The sequence below is a fragment of the Tursiops truncatus genome, chromosome 15 (assembly GCF_011762595.2).
Source record: "Tursiops truncatus isolate mTurTru1 chromosome 15, mTurTru1.mat.Y, whole genome shotgun sequence".
NCBI classification, from domain to species: domain Eukaryota; kingdom Metazoa; phylum Chordata; class Mammalia; order Artiodactyla; family Delphinidae; genus Tursiops; species Tursiops truncatus.
In genome coordinates, this window is record NC_047048.1 from 8,143,234 (window position 1) to 8,163,122 (window position 19,889).

Consider the following 19,889-nt stretch of genomic DNA (forward strand, 5'->3'; position numbering starts at 1 on the left):
TTTAAGTATCAATCGCAACTCAAAGGATTGAGGTGGGAATTCCCACCCCTGGGTGACCAACTGTGCTGCTTTGCCCGAGACTCTCCCCATTTTAGCACTGGAAGTCCGGCATCCTGGGAAATCTCTCAGTCTTGGAACCAAACTGGGACAGGTGATCACCCTGTTATTGAGTGTCAGGCGCTGTGCTGGGCACTGCACATCTGTCACATCATCTTATCCGCTGGCCAGTGTCAAGGGTAGGTTTGCTTGTCCCCAGCCTGCACGTAAGGAAACAGCCTTTGAGAGGTTAGGTTGCTTGCCCAGCCCACGCTTCAGAGCAGGTGGAGCCAAACTTTGCCGTCAGATCTGCCAGACTCCACAGCATTGGTGTCTTTCAGGTCGGTAGACGTCATTCCCTAAGTGCCCAGTGCTGGTGCCTCAGGGGCACCAGCTGCTGGCACGTGGGCCTGGGTGGAGCTTTGCTGCCCTCTGGTGGCGGACAGGATGTCACTCAGAGTCTGAGTCCACTCTTGTGGGACAGTTGGTGAGGGGTGGGGGTGGGTAGGCACCCTTTCCTCCCAGGGAGCAGGACCTCAAATCTGGCTTCAGCCCTAGGAGGGTGCCACCTGGATGGCCCCACCATGGTCTGCTTGAGGGCCTTGGTCCATCTATCCGTGAGTCATGTGATCACTCAGGCCCTCACAGCCCCAGCCTGCTGGGTTGGAGCCTGGGTGACCCTGAGCCAGTCACTCACCCCTCTGGGGCTCTCCGTTCCTTAACAGGACGACAAACATGTCAACACTCTTATACTAGGCTTAGACATTGAGGTTGCTATTATCAGCTCCTTCACAACTACATGCCTTAACTCTCCCCCATCTTGGTGCACGCATTCATTTCATTCATTCATTTAACTTCCATCCAGCAGCTGTCTGCCAAGTACCAGCTCTGGGCCAGACCCTGAGCTGGGGGTATCATCGAGACGGTTGCCCTGCTAGCTCTGTAACTGTCTGCTCATCCACTGTATTGTGTGCTCTTTCATTCATGGAGTATCCACTTCTTTGTTGAGTGTTCTTTCATTCTTTCTTGTAGGCACTGACTTCCTCATTCACTCATTCATCCATCACTAAGTTATCTCATTTGCACATTCACTCATTCTTTATTTTTTCAGACTCTTCCTTCCTCCCTCCCTCCCTCAATCCTCTGTTCTGCAAACATTCTGGAAGCACCACTCTAAGCCAGAATTAGATGCTGGGATTCTGGCACAACCCTCTCCCAGACATGTGGGTAGGCAGATGGTGAAGACACCCTGTAACTACCACATGCCAGCCACTGGGACTCAGAGCAGGGGGAGCACCAAGACGGGAGCAACTGACTGCCTGGAGGAGGAGGCTGGGTGGGGGCAATCAGAGAAGGCTTCATGGAGGAAGTAGCATTTAAGCCAGGCAAAGGAGGGTGTATGGGAGTTCTCCAGGGAGGAAAAGGCACTCCTAGTTTTCGTCTCGTGGTGTGTTTGTGGAAAAGTGAGGTGCCTGGGGTTTGTGATGTAGGGTCATGTGTGCATGACCCAACCCAGACCAAGCCCTCCCTGGGTTCCAGTGACAGACGTGGGTCACTCAAGGACTTCCCCTAATTCAGCAACCTTGGCCCCTGGAAAACCATCCACTATCAAGTGGCCAGGAATGGCCTTAGGGCATTAATAGAGGACCCTCCAAGCAACCACCACCTGTCCACCTGTCCATCCTCTGGGGACTCAGTGGGAGAGCTGTCCTAGCCTGGGCGGGCTGAGCAGGCAACAGCAGCAGTAGTATCTGAGGTGCCTGGCTCCCAAGATCCCATGTTCATCCAGCAACATGAGTGTCTTGCTGTGGGCCAGGACTTGCCCCAGATAACTGGAAATGCAGCAATGAACAGGACAGAACTCCCACTCTCTAGGGGCTGACAAATGATAAACAAGAAAAGCAATTATGAAGACCACCAGGAACACACCTGTAGTTGAACGAATTGGGTTTATTGCCTCTTTTGAGAAGGAAGACAGCATGTACCTCAGTAAGAGGGTGTTTAGGGGATTCCCTGGCAGTCCAGTGGTTGGGTCTCAGAGCTTTCACTGCCTAGGGTCCAGGTTCGATCCCTGGTCAGGGAACTAAGATCCTGCAAGCCCCACTGCGTGGCCAAAAAAAAAAAGTGTTTAAAAAGGCTTATTATAGGGACTTGCCAATGCAGCGGACACGGGTTCGAGCCCTGGTGCAGGAAGATGCCACGGAGCACCTAAGCCCGTGTGCCACAACTACTGAGCCTACACTCTAGGGCCCGAGAGCCGCAACTACTGAGCCCACGTGCCACAACTACTGAAGCCCACGTGCCTAGAGCCCGTGCTCCGCAACGAGAAGCCACTGCAATAAGAAGCCTGCGCACCGCAACGAAGAGTAGCGCCCGCTTGCCACAACTAGAGAAAGCCCATGTGCATCAACGAATACCCAACACAGCCAAAAATAAATAAATAAATAAATAAATCTGGGGGTGGGGGGAAGGCTTTTTATAGAATTTGGGCCCGCGTTAGGTGATTTGGGGGAGGGTTCAAGTAAGTGGGCTTTTACTCTGGAATAGATGTCAGGAAGAGGGGACAATTCTACGACTGCAAGTCTTAAATCTTTAAAGTGAAAGGCTAATGCTGTAAGGAAGCAGCAGTTACTTAAGTCAGAATGGGGAAACGGTTGGTCTTTTTCTGGTTCCAACAATATTCTTGTTTTCATCTGGCTTTGAACACGATTACAGAGCAGTCTTGTTTATGCCTTGCTCCATCATGGTCTCGGAATGGCCTTGCACTACCGTGGTGTTCTGGGAAATTGTTTTATGTCCAACAGGAGAATACCAAGGCCTAGCTGTGAGTGCCAGGCTAGTTCCCAGATGCGAGGAGCAACTGTTCTCTTTCTCATAAGAAAGGCCCATTCACTCGACCGAGGTATATTTGCTGGGAGCCAGGTGCAGAGTAATTCGAGGTGGACAAAAGAGATTCGGCCCCAGTCCTAAGGGAGCTCGCAGTGACGTCTGTGCCGTCTTAAACACGTTGTCAGAAATGGCAAGGGGAGTGGACCAGATCCAAGGAACCACCAGGACAAAGGCCTGGGGGCGGGGGTGGGGGATGCTAAGAGGTCGGGGTTGAGGGCTGGAGAGGTCGCCTGGGGTCGGAGAGGTCGCCTGGGGTCGGACCCTCGGGCACGCAGGGCCAACCTCTCCCCCAGGGACGTGGGCATTCGCTGCGCTGATTTGCTCAGAAACATGAAAAGAAATCAAGCAGCTTTAATCAAAATAACCCACCGGGGCTTCAAGCTCATGAATATTCAGCATCCTGCTTCCGGCTGGCAACTCCGCTCCAGCCCCGCCCAGCTAGGAGACTGCGCTTGCGTCGCTGGCGCGCGGCTTTGTCGTCATACGCACGCGCGCAACCGCTCGCCAGGACGGCTGCAGAGCTCTCATGGCGAGCCCGGCCGCCTCATCCGTGCGACCGCCGAGGCCCAAGAAAGAGCCGCAGGCGCTCGTCATTCCCAAGAATGCGGCGGAGGAGCAGAAGCTCAAGCTGGAACGGCTAATGAAGAACCCGGTGAGACGAGGCGCGGGCTGACGGCCCTTCCGAGTCCTACCCCCTTCCTTTCTGGCGTCTCTGGGCGCTAGCGGGCCCTCTTTCCGCGCTTCCGAACTCTGGAACTCGGTACCCGAACCCCAGGGTCAGACCTTAGGAAGGAGCAGGCGGCCCCGGAGATAGTGAGCTATTTTCTGCTCTCATGTTAGAGCCAAGCCTGGATGAGGGCGCTGCGAAGCGGCTTTTCGTGCTCTAAGACCCTTTAACTTTGTGAACAGAAGCCTTAGACTGGAAAGATATAATCCGTGGGTTAGCACAAGGGTTTATTTTCTTCTAAACAGCACTAATTGTTAGAGAGGCATTGGCCAGGACACCTGGGGTTGGAGGTTTCCAGCCATAAACGATGAGTCGCGTTTCTGAGTTCTGCCCTGAAAAGTTGAGTGTAGCCCTGGCAAGGCTGTGGGCTCTGATAGGACCCAGAGTATACAGGATGAAGTAAAGGCAGAGGGAAGAAAACAAACTCAGCTTTGGGTCCAGGAAGCAAAGCAGCCTTACTTCACTACTTCAGTTAAAGTTTTTTGGTTGAAAAAGATGTCACTTTGTCAGCCGGTTTATACATACAAACGCTTTCGTGTTTAAATGTTGCAGGACAAAGCAGTTCCAATTCCAGAAAAAATGAGTGAATGGGCACCTCGACCTCCCCCAGAATTTGTCCGAGATGTAATGGGTAATGTCTTTTGGATGTGGGTGTGTGTTTAAATACAGTTTTTAAAAGTGTAGGTATTAAAAACTCTGCAGTTAGCATTTGTTAATTACACCCCTGATAGGAAGAAAAAAAAGTTCACTTATCCAGTATTTTGCTCTTACAATGAAGGGGTATTGTTGCTTGTGGTCTGGCATTAGAGAACTTTCTTCTGCATTGTTTTTAATACCTTGTTTTTTCAAAATGGAAACAGTTTTTATTTTGTTGGGTTGTAAGTTAACTAACTATAAAGAGAATAAATAACAGGTGTAAAAAATTAGAACCACCTGTTATCTATCATTCTATTTGTAACATTTTGATGTAGTCCTCCAAACCTCTTTATAGTCAAAACCACTCATGCTTAAGAAAAAATGTTTACAAGAATATGGTTGTTCTACACATACTATTTGATAACCTACTTTTTTTCACTTCATATATCATGGACATCTTTTCAACTAAGTAGAAAAGCATGTCAAATGTGAAATCATCTGGTGGGGGAGGGAAAGGTCACAGGCTCTCTTTTAGGTTTCTGGTCTCTGAACGATAGTCTGCTTGTCCTCCTAATACTGCGCTAGAGTGGAATTTTTGGTGACTTCACATTCAACATTCACACAACAGATATTTACAATATACCAGCCAGTGTGTTAGCTTCTGGGGTACAATGGGGAATAGGGCAGGCTTGGTCCCTTCCATCACTTCTAGTACCTTTCTTTGGTCCCCTGTGATTAAGAGTAGCCTGTGTTGGTAACTGGATATCATCAAAAGCTCTGGACTGTCCTGGCTTTAGGTTCAAGCGCTGGGGCTGGCAGCGGAGAGTTCCATGTGTACAGGCATCTGCGCCGGAGAGAGTACCAGCGACAGGACTACATGGATGCCATGGCTGAGAAGGTTAGTGAGCCAGGACGCTGGCTGAACCCTTGGGTTTAGGCAGTGTGCACTTAAACCTTAGAAAAAAACACTTGAAGAAGAGTAGATACACCTGGTTGTGGCTTGTGTGAGGGCCGCCTTGTAAAGTCAGCAGGAGAAACAGATGTCAGGTGGAGTCCAGGGTACTTCTAGGTCAGATCCAGCACGGCAGGATGCTCACACTAGGAAATGAATGAGGGGAGGGAGTCTTCCAGGTGGTGGAGAGCCCAGCAGAGTCCCCTTTCCCCTCCAGGCCATTTGCCGTGGAATAGAAGCAGGATCTCACACCACTTGAGTTATTATTTCTTTATAGTTTCTGTTTTTGGCTGAATGCCTGTAGTTCCAGTTAGCTGTGTGTTTGGTGCTAGTAGTGGTGTGCTTTCCGGTGTTTTTGCCTCTTTGAGTTTTCTAGCTTTGAGACGGACATTTCTTCACGACAGGTGTCAAATAATAATTGATTAAGAATGGAGAATTACTGGCAGCTTCCTGCTGGTCTAGTGGTTAGGATTCAGTGCTTTCACTGCTATGGCCCGGGTTCAGTCCCTGGTCAGGGAACTGAGATCTTGCAAGCCATGCAGTGTGGCAAAAATAAATAAATAAAGATAAAAATTAAAATTAAAAAAATTTTTTTAAAGAATTGAGAATTGCTTTTGAAATTGTACTGTAAGAACTGTTAAGCTCTCCATTGATTGATGGGAAAGGCCAGAAACCTCTCTCCTATTGCTCTTAAGAAATATTTTTTTGGACATTTCACTTGTCTTCTTTCTGGAATTGAGTTTTGGAGTTATTTTATCCACTCCAAAAGTTTTGTTTGATTTTTTTACTAGATTTAAATTGAATCTGTAATTTAACTTGAATGAGAATGGATGTCATAGTGTTTAGTCATCCCCTCTAACTTTGTCTTCTTTGTCTAATCTTTTTGTATCAGTGATCATATATAGAGATTTTACATATGTCTCACCACGTTTTTTCAAAGATATTTTAAGTGTTTTGATTGCAGTGGTGGTGAGTGGTCCCTTAAAAATTTATTTGAATGGCCAAAATTGAGTTTGAAAAATACCTGTATGATTTTTGAACAGAAGGGATCATTGCCATGGTGGTTTTCACCTGGTATTTGCTTGTCCTGCAGCCCTTACTCGGCCCCCAGGTGTCGGTGGTTCTTCTCCAGCTACTTCTCAATTCCAGTGAGGAGTTTCAGGTGACTTGTCACACAGCTATACCAGATCACTGAAGGATTTGCGCTGTTAGGAATAAACAGAACTCTGTATGTAGAAACTAACAGAAGCACTTTTTTATTTTTAAACTACTTTAGAGAGGAGGAAATAGAGTAGACGGTTGTTTCAAATGCCATCAGTTAGTCTGAAGCTTTTATGTATTGATTAACGACCCAGAGAAAATACAGAAAAATGCTTCACAAACCTTGAAACCACACAAATGCAAAGGTTTTATTTCACGTGGTGAAAGAGAGGCTCTGAGGTTAGAAGAAAAAAAGAGATGCAAGAGAATCCTTACCTTCCACAGCGACTGATAGGTTGTCACTACTGACAGAGCACATCTGACTCCTGCTTGAGCCCTTGCCGGGGTCAGCAGCCAGCAGGGGGCTCTGTTTTGGTCGCGCTGCAGACATTTCCAGCTCAGCTTCTAAACAGATCAGGTGCTTTTAGTTTGAAGTCATTGCTTTCTAGCTGAACTCTAATTAAAGCTGATTCCTTTCTTGGAAGGAGACCCTTCTTTTTAATTTCATAATTCTGCTCTCAGAGAGAGTTTCTGCATCCGTCTGAGCAGATCCACAGAGCCTGGCAGTGCAGACCAGCAGAGGTGTTGAAGCCACCTCTTTCTCCTCTGCTGGCTCCTTGTTTGCTCCATCAGCCTTTATGGCTGTAACTAGAAGAAATAGGGATGGCGCTTGTTTTTTATCAGTAGATGTCTTTAGTTTACAAGATCTTTCCTGTAGGTTATTGCAGTTCATTAGATTTCCTAAAGGCTCAGGGAAAGAGAAATTATTGTTTCCCCCATTTTATAGATGAGGAAGCTGAGGCTTAGAAACAGGGAGCTGCTAGGAAGAAATAACACAAGGGATGGATATATATATTTATTTGTATGTATGTACGTACTCACATACACATACGTACACGTGTAGGTGTGTTTAGTAGCAGGTGATGGCAATGCATGTTATGCTGCCTTAGAATCGGTCATTTGATAACCGTAGCGAGTTAGGACTTGAAAATTCCATGGTCGCAGCCCTCTGGCCGCTCCACCCAGTGAGCCCCCATCACTGTCTCTGAAGAAGCAACACTCCTGTGTGTCTCCTTACTGTCAGTACTCTACTGCATTTCTGACACTTCTGGGCACCGGATGTGTGGGGCTTTTCCCCACACCAAGCAGTTCTGTGACACCAGGTGAGTATCCTACAATTCAACTCAATTGTGACCCTGTCTACGTGGAGATAGCGCCATATCTCGAAGGTTAAGACTCAGTCCTGCAAGACTGAGCCCCACCCCCAACGTCAGAGGCCAGCCACAAGTCCCCGTTGTCACCTGTGCTTCTGACCCACTGGCTATAAATCAGAGGTTTCCCATGACCCGCTCCTCAGGTTCAAGTAATTGGCTTAGAGGGGCTCACAGAAGTCAGGAAAACAGCTTACTAGTTTTCCGGTGTCGTATAAAAGGATATAGCTCAGAACAGCTGCATGGAAGAAGGGATGCAGAGCTTCCGTTCCTTCTCCCAGCATCTCCAGTGTTCACCAACCCAGGAGCTATCCAAACGCAGCCTTTTGGGGTTTTTGAAGGCTTCACTATGTGGACATGATTAAATCACTGACTGTTGGTGATTAGTTCAACCCTCAGCCCCTCTCCCCTCCCTGGAGGTCAAGGAGGTGGAGCAGAAAGTTCCCTTGGCAACCAGCCCCGTTCCTTAGGTGCTTTCCCAACGTCACTCATAAACTCCTGTGCTTGAAAGGGGCTGGTTATGAATAACAAAAGATACCCATTGCATCTTTATTTCTGGAGTTATTTCAGGAACCGGGAACAAAACTAAATATTATAATAAAAGATCCCCCTGTGGCTCTCATATAGGAAATTTGTAAGAGTTTTAATGTGCCAAAAACAGTAGATGAAGACCAAATATGTATATATTACAAGTCACAGTATCACATTTTCCAAGGCCCTGGCGAAACAGAGCCAGTAGTGCTGCCTCTGCCTTCAGGGAATCCTCAGCGTGCTCCCTCTCATACTTTCTCTCTCTTACGTTTACTTGTGCACGAACGGTATCTTAATGAACTGAGTTATTTCACCATCAGAGATCCATATATTGGTTTCCTGCCTCACCTGTGAGGCAACTTCTTTAAGTGGCCCTGGAGACCTGGATGTACCTGTAGCACCCCCAGTGGTGCGACTTCTAGAGTTTTCATACCCAGGCAGGCCAGAGTTTGTCTAACTGATGTGGTTTTTTGCAGCAAAAATTGGATGCAGAATTTCAGAAAAGACTGGAAAAGAATAAAATTGCTGCGGAGGAGCAGACTGCAAAGCGTCGGAAAAAGCGGTGAGGGCTTTGTGGCATCCCATAACTACTGAGACTTAGGGCGGGAAATGTAAAAGTAAATAGTTGGTGAACGAGTCCTTCTTGTAGTCAAAAGTTTACCTGTATGGCCTGTATAGGTCTTGGGTGTGAAGATCCACAGTGGGGACTTCCCTGGCGGTCCAGTTGTTAAGACTCCATGCTTCCAATGCAGGGGGCGCGGGTTTGATCCCTGGTCGGGGAGCTAAGATCCCGTATGCTGTGCAACGCAGCTAAAAAAAAAAAAAAAAAACCCACAGTGGAGCACCCCCGTAGAGTAATGGCTTTTCTTCCAGTACCTGGGGAGAGATCAAGTCACTTACTGCCCCCTGCCCCTGCCCCCAGCTTGCTACAGATTCTCCAAAGCTTGCTGGTCAGCACTTTGGTGGTGAGCGCATGGATTTCTGTGTCTCCTTCATGTCCGTATTTTTTTTTTTTCCTGCGGTACGCAGGCCTCTCACTGCAGTGGCCTCTCCCATCGTGGAGCACAGGCTCCGGACGCGCAGGCTCAGTGGCCATGGCTCACGGGCCCAGCCACTCTGCAGCATGCGGGATCCTCCTGGACCGGGGCACGAACCCGTGCCCCCTGCATCGGCAGGCGGACTCCCAACCACTTGCGCCACCAGGGAAGCCCCATGTCGGTATTTTAACATCAGGTTTAATAAGTTGCTATGAGCAAACTTCCCGATTAGCTTCTCCCTTAAAGGAGGGTCTGTAACCGCCCTAAGTGACTACATGAGTATACAGACTGCACCCGTGCATGTGTATGTGTTGTTTTAATAAATGCTCCTTCAACTTTCAGAGGGCTGAGCAGGATTCTAAAAACAGTCCCTAGGGCTTCCCTGGTGGCACAGTGGTTGAGAGTCTGCCTGCCGATGCAGGGGACACGGGTTCATGCCCCGGTCCGGGAAGATCCCACATGCCGCGGAGCGGCTGGGCCCGTGAGCCGTGGCCGCTGAGCCTGCGCGTCCGGAGCCTGTGCTCCGCAACGGGAGAGGCCGCAACAGTGAGAGGCCCGCGTACCGCAAAAAAGAAAAAAAAAACAAACAGTCCCTAAATATCTCTGAATGAGAAAGTATCTCCAGTATTTCTGGATTGCGCTAATCACCTCAGGACTCCAAAGAATCTGATCTTGATTCATGAAGGAAACAGGTTGATAATGTTGATGATGTTGGAGTAGCAGAGTCATGAGGAAGTATTTCTTTCATTTTATCATAGTATTCGTGTAATTACTAAGTTGCTAAAGGTTCTGTAAGTAGATGTTTATTTTCTAAAATATAAAATAGGTAGTTAAGGAATTAATTATTTTGCATTTGCAGCCAGAAGTTAAAAGAGAAGAAATTATTGGCAAAGAAGATGAAACTTGAACAGAAGAAACAGAAAGAAGGTGAGTGGTACCCACTTTTCTTTCATGACCTTTCTTAGTGCTGATCACAGTGGTTGACCTGTCAAGAATGAGATTTAGAGTTTGGAGTAGGTTGGCTGGCCTCTGAAGAAATGACGGCTTGTTTCTATTAGTTTCGACTCATTTAATTGCAAGTGTCAGGAAGCCAAACTGGTTTAAGCAAAAACGAAAGCTACTGCCTCACGTTTAGTCCAGGACAGACCTCCTCTTGGGCCTGGCTGGTAAAGGAGCTCTGATGTTGGCATTCACTGTCTCCTTCTGTCCCCTGGCTCCCTGTCCTCAGGGAGGCTCGTTTCCTCCTTGTGGTGGTGAGGTACCAGTAGCTGCTCCGGGCCACACCCTGGCTCATTCTTGCCTAGTAGGAAAGACCGAGGGGGTGTCCCTAGCAAAAGAGTTTTTGTGTCTCTTTGGCTCTTATCGAGTCACTTGGCAAATCAGTTAAGAATTCTTTTGGCTACAAGAAATAGAAAACTAGCAGTAGTTAAGCAAAGAGGAATTATTTTTCTCATATAACAAGAAATCTGGTGGTAGGTGGCAGCCCAGTGTGGTTGAGTAGCTCAGCAGTGTCAGGCCCAGTACCCCTGCGGTTCTTTTGGCCTTTATCCTGTGGGCATGAGATGGCTGCTGCAGCTCCTGGCATCATACTTACGTTTAAAGCAGGAAGAAGAGGGGAAAGAAGTGGTACTTGTCTGTTGTGGTTTTTTTTTTTTTTTAAACTGAAGAGCAAAATGTCCCCCATCGCGTATTACCTTGTATCTCATTGGTCAGTAATAGGTCACTTTGCCATCCCTTGCTGTCATCAGGCTAGATGTAAAGAAGACAGAATTGTCATGACTATCTTTAACGTATCGTGATCCATCACTGGATGCTGGGTACGTTGTCACCCTAGACAGAATTGAGATTTGTTAGAAGGAGGAATAGGGGGTGAGTAATGTGTCAGCATCCCACAGTGCTGCCAGTCCTGCCCACTTCCGAACCCATCACAAGGCCAGTGGTGCCAGCCACTCCTTTGGGAACCCCTGGGCTGCAGACCAGGGAGAGAGAGGTCCCAGATGGAAAGGACCAAGGATGCTAAGAGACGGAACAATGACAACTGGTCGCCACATCTCTGAATTGGTGGCTGTTCCCTGATTGACCAGACATGGTTCCTAATTGTGATTTTTGGTCTTAAGATAAAATCAGACCTGCACTGACATACGGAAATATGATTGGCCCCTTCCAGGACCAGTTTGCTTATGAGTTGTAAATGTACTGTGTGACACACTATACATGGTATGGTTTTAGCCTGTTCCCTACCATTTCCGAGAAGAAATTATTTTACAGTACCAAAATGTGACTGCTAGGACATCATCCCTCAAATAAGCCACCTCATCACGTTCCCTGCCCTTCCGCCACCCCCCACACACAGGAATGTGGAAGTACTTGGTCCAAGGGCAGGAGGATTGGGCAGCCCACCAGTCTCATGTTCCGTTGTAGGAGGTACTGTGGCTTGGACCCCATTATATTGGGAAATAGAAAGGACTCCTTGGCTGTTGGTAATCTGACCCTCCCTGCCCAGGGTTTGTTGTTTTTGCTGCTTGTTGTCTTTGTTGCTGTTTATGTGTTTAGTGACTTTCCTGAATTAACTCTGTACAGCTTATATTCTTTGTTGTGTGTGGCAACTGAAGTCTTTGCTTGGTTAGCTTAGTGGTCAGCTGAAGATCAGAGATTTCCTGAAATGCTTTGAATCAGTAAGTCTCCTGATCTTTGCCAAGGGGCTTTCTGTGTGTGGTGGAGCATGCCTTCACCATTCTGGCAGGCGGTTTACAGTTTTGCCTTAGCCTTCACTTCCTTCTTGCACAGAGCCTCAAGTTTAGCCAGAGGTGAGATTAGGGCCATCACTTGTCTGTCTTAGACGTGTGCACAGCTCTACACATGCCTGTGGCCTTCTAGATTACCAGCATTTCCTCTTAAACTGTTGGTCAGTTTCTTGTTTGCTTCCACTGTTATCACTGCCTCAGGCAGCTATGATGATAAACAGTTGCCACTGATTGTTTTTGACAAATACGTTGAGGAAAAGGCTGTTCTCACTGAGTCAGGTTGAATAAAGACAAGACAAGCCTTGCCAGTGGAAGTTTCCGGAGAGCTGCCAGACAGGTCAAATAGGGACAGTGCTCTGGGTGTGGGACTTCTGAGGAAGTCCCAGGGCAGTTTCCTTCCTCCAGTGGCTGCTGGGCTGCTGGTTTTCACAGCTACTGGGAGTAGGAGGCTATTGATTGGGAGGCTACCTTGGATCTGCGGAGAGGGAGTAGGAAATAGGGCAAATTTTTTTTTTAAACAAATTTATTTTATTTATTTATTATTGGCTGTGTTGGACCTTCGTTGCTGTGCGCGGGCTTTCTCTAGTTGTGGCGAGCGGGGGCTACTCTTCGTTGCAGTGTGCGGGCTTCTCATTGCGGTGGCTTCTCTTGTTGCAGAGCACGGGCTCTAGAGCACAGGCTCAGTAGTTGTGGTGCATGGGCTTAGTTGCTCCGCAGCATGTGGGATCTTCCGGGACCAGGGCTCGAACCCATGTCCTCTGCAGTGGCAGGTGGATTCTTAACCGCTGTGCCACCAGGGAAGTCCTGTTCTCTCTGGTTTTTTGTTTTTCTGTTTCTCCTTTCCTGTCTTCTTTTGGATTTATTTGAACATTATTATTATTCTATTTTAATTTATCTATTGTGTTTTTAACTGTTTCCTTTTTTATAGTCTTTTAGTTGTTCCTCTAGAGATTACTATATTTATACCACTTTCACAGTCTATTTGGAATCAGCATTTCACCACTTTAAGTAGAATGTAGAACTTTTCATCACATAGATTTCTTTACTCTGTATGTTATAGTTGTCTTAGGTATTACATCTCCATACATTGAAAACTCCTTCAGATAATTTTACTTTTTTTTAATTGACCTATAGTTGACTCACAATATTATTTCAGTTTCAGGTGTACAGCATAATGACTTGATATTTTCATAGATTGTGCACTGTACAGTTATTATAATATTTTTGGCTATATTCCTGATGCTGTATGGGTTGGCCAAAAAGTGTGTTCGGGGTTTTCCATAACACCTTCCCCTTATGGGGAAACGAGCGAACTTTTTGGCCAACCCAATACATTACATCCCTGTGACGTATTTACTATATAACTGGTAGTTTGTAACTGTTAATCCCCTTCACCTATCTTGCCCATTCCCCCATCCTCCTCCCCCTCTGGCAACCACTAGTTTGTTCTGTCAGTGGAGTCTGTTTCTGGTTTGTTTTTTAGATTCCACATATAAGTGAAAACATGCAGTATTTGTCTTTCCCTGTCTGACTTATTTCACTTAGCGTAATATCCTCTAGGTTCATCCATGTTCTTGCAAATGGCAAGACTTCATTCTTTTTTATGGCTGAGTAATATTCGTGTGTGTGTGTGCATCTTTATCCATTCATCTGTCAGTGAACACTTAGGTTGCTTCCATGTCTTGGTTATTGTAGATAATGCTGCACTGAACGTTGGGATGCACATATCTTTTTGAATTAGTGTTTTCATTTTCTTCAGATAAATACCCAGAAGTGGAACTGCTGGATCATATGGTGGTTCTGTTTTTATGATGTTACTGTTTTTGTTTTCAGTCATCAAATATATTTCAGAAATCTCAAGAGAATAGTCTTGAATAGTAACCAGATAGTTATCATTTCTGTTGCTTTTTCTTTGTTCCTGATGTTCCAGACCTCTATCTGGTATTGTTTCCCGTATGTCTGAAGAACTTCCTTTAGTCATTCAGTTAGAACAGGTCTGCTGGCTATAAACTATCTTAGCTTTTCTTCATATGAGGCTATCTTTATTTCACCTTCATTCCTATAGGACATTCTCACTAGATACAGAATTCTGGGTTGGCAGTTTTTATTTCAGCACTTTTGAAATGCTGTTCCATTTCCTCTGGCCTCCATGATTTCTGATTTTTTAAAAATATGTAGTTATTCAAATTGTTCTCCTATCATTGTTTTTCTCTGGCTGCTTTCAAGATCCTTAGACGTCAGGAATTTGAGAATTTGATTATGATATGTCTGCACATGGATTTCCTTGGGTTTATCCTGGAGTTGGGTTTGGAGTTCACTGAGCTAGTTGAATCTGTAAGCATGTATCTTTGTCAAATTGGGGATTTTTTTTTTAAATTTATTTATTTTTGCTGTATTGGGTCTTCGTTTCTGTGCGAGGGCTTTCTCTAGTTGTGGCAAGCGGGAGCCACTCTTCATCGCGGTGCGCGGGCCTCTCACTATCGCGGCCTCTCTTGTTGCGGAGCACAGGCTCCAGACCTGCAGGCTCAGCAGTTGTGGCTCACGGGCCTAGTTGCTCCGCAGCATGTGGTATCTTCCCAGACCAGGGCTCGAACCCGTGTCCCCTGCATTGGCAGGCAGATTCTCAACCACTGTGCCACCAGGGAAGCCCAGGGGATTTTTTTTTCCCATCCTTTTTTGTCTCTGTTGTTCACATTGGATAAGTCCTACTGATCTGACTTTGAGCTGTGTCTTCCCTGTGTCACCTCCATTCTGCTTATCGATTCTATCCAGTGAATTATGTTTTTCAGAAAAGTTTTTCAATTTCCATTCGATTCTTCTTTATACCTTCTATTTCTTTGCTGCAGTCTTCTATCTTTCCATTTGTTTCAAGAGTCTTCACTCTTACTTCCAGGAAAGATATTTAAATAGCTACTTTCAAGTATTTGGTACTTCCGGATCTGGGGCATCTTGACATTGGCATTTGTTGATTGTCTCTCCCCACGCTAGCTGCGATTTCCCTGATTCTTCACGTGTCGAGTAACTGTCTGTGGATCCGGGACATTTTGAATATTATAACCTGAGGCTCTGGTCTTGCTGATATTTGTTTTAGCAGACAGTCAGCCTGGTTGTGTTCGGAGCACAGGTTCTGACCAGCCTTCTGTAGATTGTGGTTCCTGTGTCAGTTTGGCTTTTAAAGCTTTTGCTGTGCTCTCAGGTGTGTCCTGTGTGTGCCACCCAGTGGCCAGTCAGGGTTTAGTTCTTTGAGTTCGGTTCTCAAAGTGTTTGGCGTGACGATTAGGGCCAGATCCATGCATGTGCTGTCAGGGCGGGCCCAGGAGTTTACAAACAACTTTATGATGTCTCTTCTAATCCTCTCTCCATGATCTCCCCTGTAGGTTCTGGTTTCTTGGGGCTCCCCTTTTCAGACCTCCAGCCAGAAAGCTGGGGCTTGGGACTTTCCTGGCGGTCCAGTGGTTAAGACTCCAAGCTCCCAATGCAGGGGGCCTGGGTTCAATCCCTCGTCAGGAAACTGGATCCCACATGACGCAACTAAAACAAAAGATCCTGTATGGAGACTTCCCTGGTGGTCCAGTGGCTAAGACTCCAAGCTCCCAATGCAGGGGGTCCGGGTTTGATCCCTGGTCAGGAAACTAGATCCCACATGCCAAAACGAAAGGTTCCACATGCCACAACTAAGACCTGGCGCAGCCAAATAAATAAATATTTAAGAAAGTTGGGGCTTTAGTTACCGACTCTGCCACATACTTTGTACAGCTGCCCCTGCATCCAGGGCTGAGTGGTGGGAGGACAGAGAAGAAAAGCAACAGAGTTTGCCCAGCCATCTTAGGACCACAGCTCCTCTGATCAGAGAGGAAGGTTCCCCTCCTTCAAAGTTTTTGCACATGCAAGCCCCTATTGCACCGCAGTCGCTGTGGCCATCCTGACACTGGCAGGATTGCCTGGGAGCTAGGGTGTGAGAGAATGGAGAGAAAAGAAGAAACACAAGAATTTCCCTTCCTCTGAGCATTAAGAGTCCGCTTTCTCACTCCTTGAATCAGAAGTAGAAGGTTTCTCTTGGAACTGTGTCTGTGCCCAGTTTCCACTTCTGCGTATTGGATCGCCTTGAGTCCAGGCTGGGGGATACTGGAGGGAAAAAAGAAAAAAGCAGGAAACACAATATTGTGGTACTTTGTATTCTGGTCTTTTTCCCCAGTCTGTGTGCTTTTCAGAGTCCATGCATTCTATCCAGGTTCTATAGCTGTGTTCAGTGGAGAAACGGGGTCAAACGTGCTTGCTCTGTCTTACCTGGAACCCACCCTCTATTTGGTTTTTTGAATCCAATTACAGGACTTGATATTTAGCTCTTGTGCATTTCAGCTTGGTGTTATTGGCTCCATTGATTCAGGTTTCCAAAATCCTTCTGAATTCTGATTCTCGAATTAACCATGTTACCATGTCAGGGGCAGGTTTGATAAACATACCTCCTTTTGTCATTGGTAAAAATGCTGAGCCAGACAGGGCCAGGGCCAGAGCCCTGCAGCATCCACTAGTGAGCTCCATCTAGGCCAACATGGACCTGTTCACTAAAACTCTGGGTGGAGTTATTCTCCAGCTAAGAATCAGCTAGACTCACTCTTCTTTCCTCTTACCCACAGAGGTGTCATTCTAAACTAAGATAATTTGAGGTCAGGGAGTAAGTACAGTAGGCATAGATTCTAGGCTCAGCTCTCACTCTGGCTCACCCTGACCTTAGCATCTCCTGTTTGAGCAGATGTTTTTTTTTTAATTTTAGTCTGTAAAATGATAAACTCTTTCTAGATCTAAAATTCCACAGCTTGATAACTTTTCCAAACGCCTTGCTGTAATGAAGATATAGCATATTTGGGCAGCAAGAGGGGCGGTTCCCTCACCAGTAAATCTAAGAACCCTTTCAGAACAAGAAACAGGTTAGTTTGCTCTGAATTTGTACTTAAATGAACCTGTAGTGGGTCTTTGGAATCACTTAATAACTTTTTAGTAATCAGTTCTAGAATTGAAGGAGACAGGAGGCAACATCCCAGAGCTGAGGTTTCTTTTTTTTTTCTTTTAATATTTATTTGGTTGTGCTGGGTCTTTTGGTTGCGGCAGGCAGGCTCCTTAGTTGCAGCATGCATGTGGGATCTAGTTCCCTGACCAGGGATCAAACCCAGGCCCCCTGCAACTGGGAGCACAGAGTCGTAACCACTGCGCCACCAGGGAAGTCCCCAGAGCTGAGGTTTCTTAAATCCCCCTTTTCTAGCCCCTCTTACACATTAGTTGCATGTGATCCTGCAGTTTTCAGTCACTTTTCTTTAATTTGCCCAAGGCTATGAAGAGTATATGAGATGGTAGATTTCATCCAGAACCTCTAACCTGTTTAAAACGGCCTTGTGCCCTCTCACTGGGTCTCCCCCATCCTGAGCTTCAGTTCTATCAGAAAGATAGATGTTTGTGCCCATGTTGCATCATAGTAGCACAGCGTTTTTTCAAACTGAGGGATGTGATCCTTTATTCACTGGGTCATGAAATCAGCTTAGAGGTTACAGATGTTGGTTTTTCATGGTTTTTTCAAACATACATAAAATAGACTAGAAAATATCAGAATGCATCACACCCTGAATAACTGTTTTGTGAAATTTTCTTTCAGTTGCTATGTGGGCTGTGGTGCAGTCAAACAGATTTGAAAATCATTGTTATGATTCATGAGCCCTGCTCTTCTACTTGTGAAGTTAGCACCTGTACCTATTAAAAAATGATTAGTAATAATACATGGTTGTATATGCTTCGCACCAGATGAGCTGGATGGAGAGTGCTGTAGGGATAACTTCGTAAGGATGCTCTGTGTGCCTTTTACCTCACCCTGTCAGTTTCCTTCCTTATTTTTCATTTTGTGAAAGGGAAAGTAGGTTTTCTAGGTGGTTGAAGTGAACAGAAATTTAGTGTGGTGATGATCAGTTGTGCCACAAGGTGGCTTCTGTGCACTTCTGGGTTCTTGAGGGACTTGGAGATAAATTACTCGAGCTTTTTGGCTCTTCTCCTATAAAGTGGTAAGGGGCAGCTGGCTAGGAGTTCCGTTCTGTTGTTGGAGAGGAAATATCCCCACTTATTGTCCGTGCTGGTCCAGCAGTTCAGTGAAGACGCCCTGCAGTGTGGGACTTCTCTGAATGATACCACAGGATGGTGTTAAGCCAGTTTGGATTATTGTGACGCCTTGAACGCCTAAAATGATGTATTCTGATACCAATGTTAATTATCCGGACACAGGCTCACCTACCAGAGAAACCCAGGGTGACCTTAAGGTGATTTGTTACTAAGTACGTCAAGGGCAGTTTCTTGACAGTGGCGGGGAGGAGAGAAATAGGTGAGGGAGATTGAGGTACAGACTTTCAGTTACAAAATAAATGAGTCGGGGCTTCCCTGGTGGCGCAGTGGTTTAGAGTCCGCCTGCCGATGCAGGGGACATGGGTTCGCGCCCCGGTCCGGGAAGATCCCACATACCGCGGAGCGGCTGGGCCCGTGAGCCATGGCCGCTGAGCCTGCGCGTCCGGAGCCTGTGCTCCGCAACGGGAGAGACCACAACAGTGAGAGGCCCGCGTACCGCAAAAAAAAAAAAAAAATTAAAATAAATAAAAAATAAATGAGTCACAGCTATGAAATGTGTAAATGTGGGGAATATTGTCAGTAACTGTGTAATATCTTTGTATGGTGTCAGACGACAACTAGATTTATCGTGGTGATCGTTTTGAAATGTATAGAAATATTGAATCACTGTGTTGTGTACTAGGAACTAATATAATGTTGTAGGTCAATTATACTTCAAAAACAAGCAAACAAACACTCATAGGAAAAGAGATCAGATTTGTGGCTACAGAGGTGGGTGAATGGGAGGAAGGGGAATTAGATGAAGGTAGTCAAAAGGTACAAACTTCTGGTTACAAGATAAATAAGTACCGGAGATGTAATGTACAACATGATAAGGATAATTAATACTGCTGTACATCATGAATGAAAGTTAAGAGACTTCTCATCAAAAGCAAGAATTTTTTTTCTGTTTCTTTAATGCTGTATCTATATGAGATGATGGATGTTCCCTAAACCTGTTGTAATCATTTCAAAACTGGGGGTGGGGGGAAGCAGTTTCTCAGCCTCAGCACTGTTGACACTTTGGGCCAGATAATTCTTTGTTGTAAGGGACTATATCCTGTTCATTGTAGGATGTTTAAGGGAATCATGGCTTCTACCCACTAGATGCCAGCAGCACCCACCCTCCCCTCAGTTATTGACCATCAAAAATGTCCCCAGACATTGCCAAGTGTTCCCTCGTGGGGGAGGGGGGCAAAATTGTCCCTAGCTAATAAAATTCGTATCTCAGCTGGTATCTGGTGTTTGAAAGGCACTCAATTTATGTGGGTTTTTTTTTAATTAATTAATTTATTTATTTTTGGCTGCACTGGGTCTTTGTTGCTGCACTCAGGATTTCTCTAGTTGCGGCGAGTGGGGGGCTACTGTTCATTGCGGTGCGCAGGCTTCTTGTTGCAGTGGCTTCTCTTGTGGAGCACGGGCTCTAGGCACGCGGGCTTCAGTAGTTGTGGCACGCAGGCTCAGTATCTGTGGCTCGCGGGCTCTAGAGCACAGGCTCAGTAGTTGTGGTGCACGTGCCCCGTTGCTCCACGGTATATGGGGTCTTCCCAGACCAGGGCTCGAACCCGTGTCCCCTGCACTGGCAGGCGGATTCTTAACCACTGCACCACCAGGGAAGCCCCTCAATTTATGTTTTGGATTGAACCATTTGTTTCAGTGCCAAAACTCTTATACATATTATGTTGGAAAACTATCCATAGCCTTTGTGTCTTTTGAGAATAAAGGTAATGTATGATCATTTTAGAAATTTTTAGAATATGCAGAAAATAAAGCCAAAAATAAAAA

General features: G+C 46.2%; 1 protein-coding gene across 3 annotated transcripts in view; it reads left to right on the forward strand.

The window, feature by feature from the left end:
- Window positions 1-3,399: 3,399 nt before the first annotated feature.
- PRKRIP1 (PRKR interacting protein 1) overlaps window positions 3,400-19,889 on the forward strand; it is a 30,746-nt gene continuing 14,256 nt past the window's right edge. For all 3 annotated transcript variants that reach the window (XR_012326009.1, XR_012326010.1, XM_019933778.3), the window contains exons 1-5: window positions 3,400-3,577; window positions 4,205-4,283; window positions 5,086-5,186; window positions 8,659-8,744; window positions 10,079-10,146. Coding sequence is in view for 1 of the 3 variants with exons in the window: in XM_019933778.3 (XP_019789337.2) it covers window positions 3,452-3,577; window positions 4,205-4,283; window positions 5,086-5,186; window positions 8,659-8,744; window positions 10,079-10,146 (460 nt within the window). In the remaining 2 variants the exon portion in view is untranslated. The remainder of the gene's footprint in view (window positions 3,578-4,204; window positions 4,284-5,085; window positions 5,187-8,658; window positions 8,745-10,078; window positions 10,147-19,889) is intronic.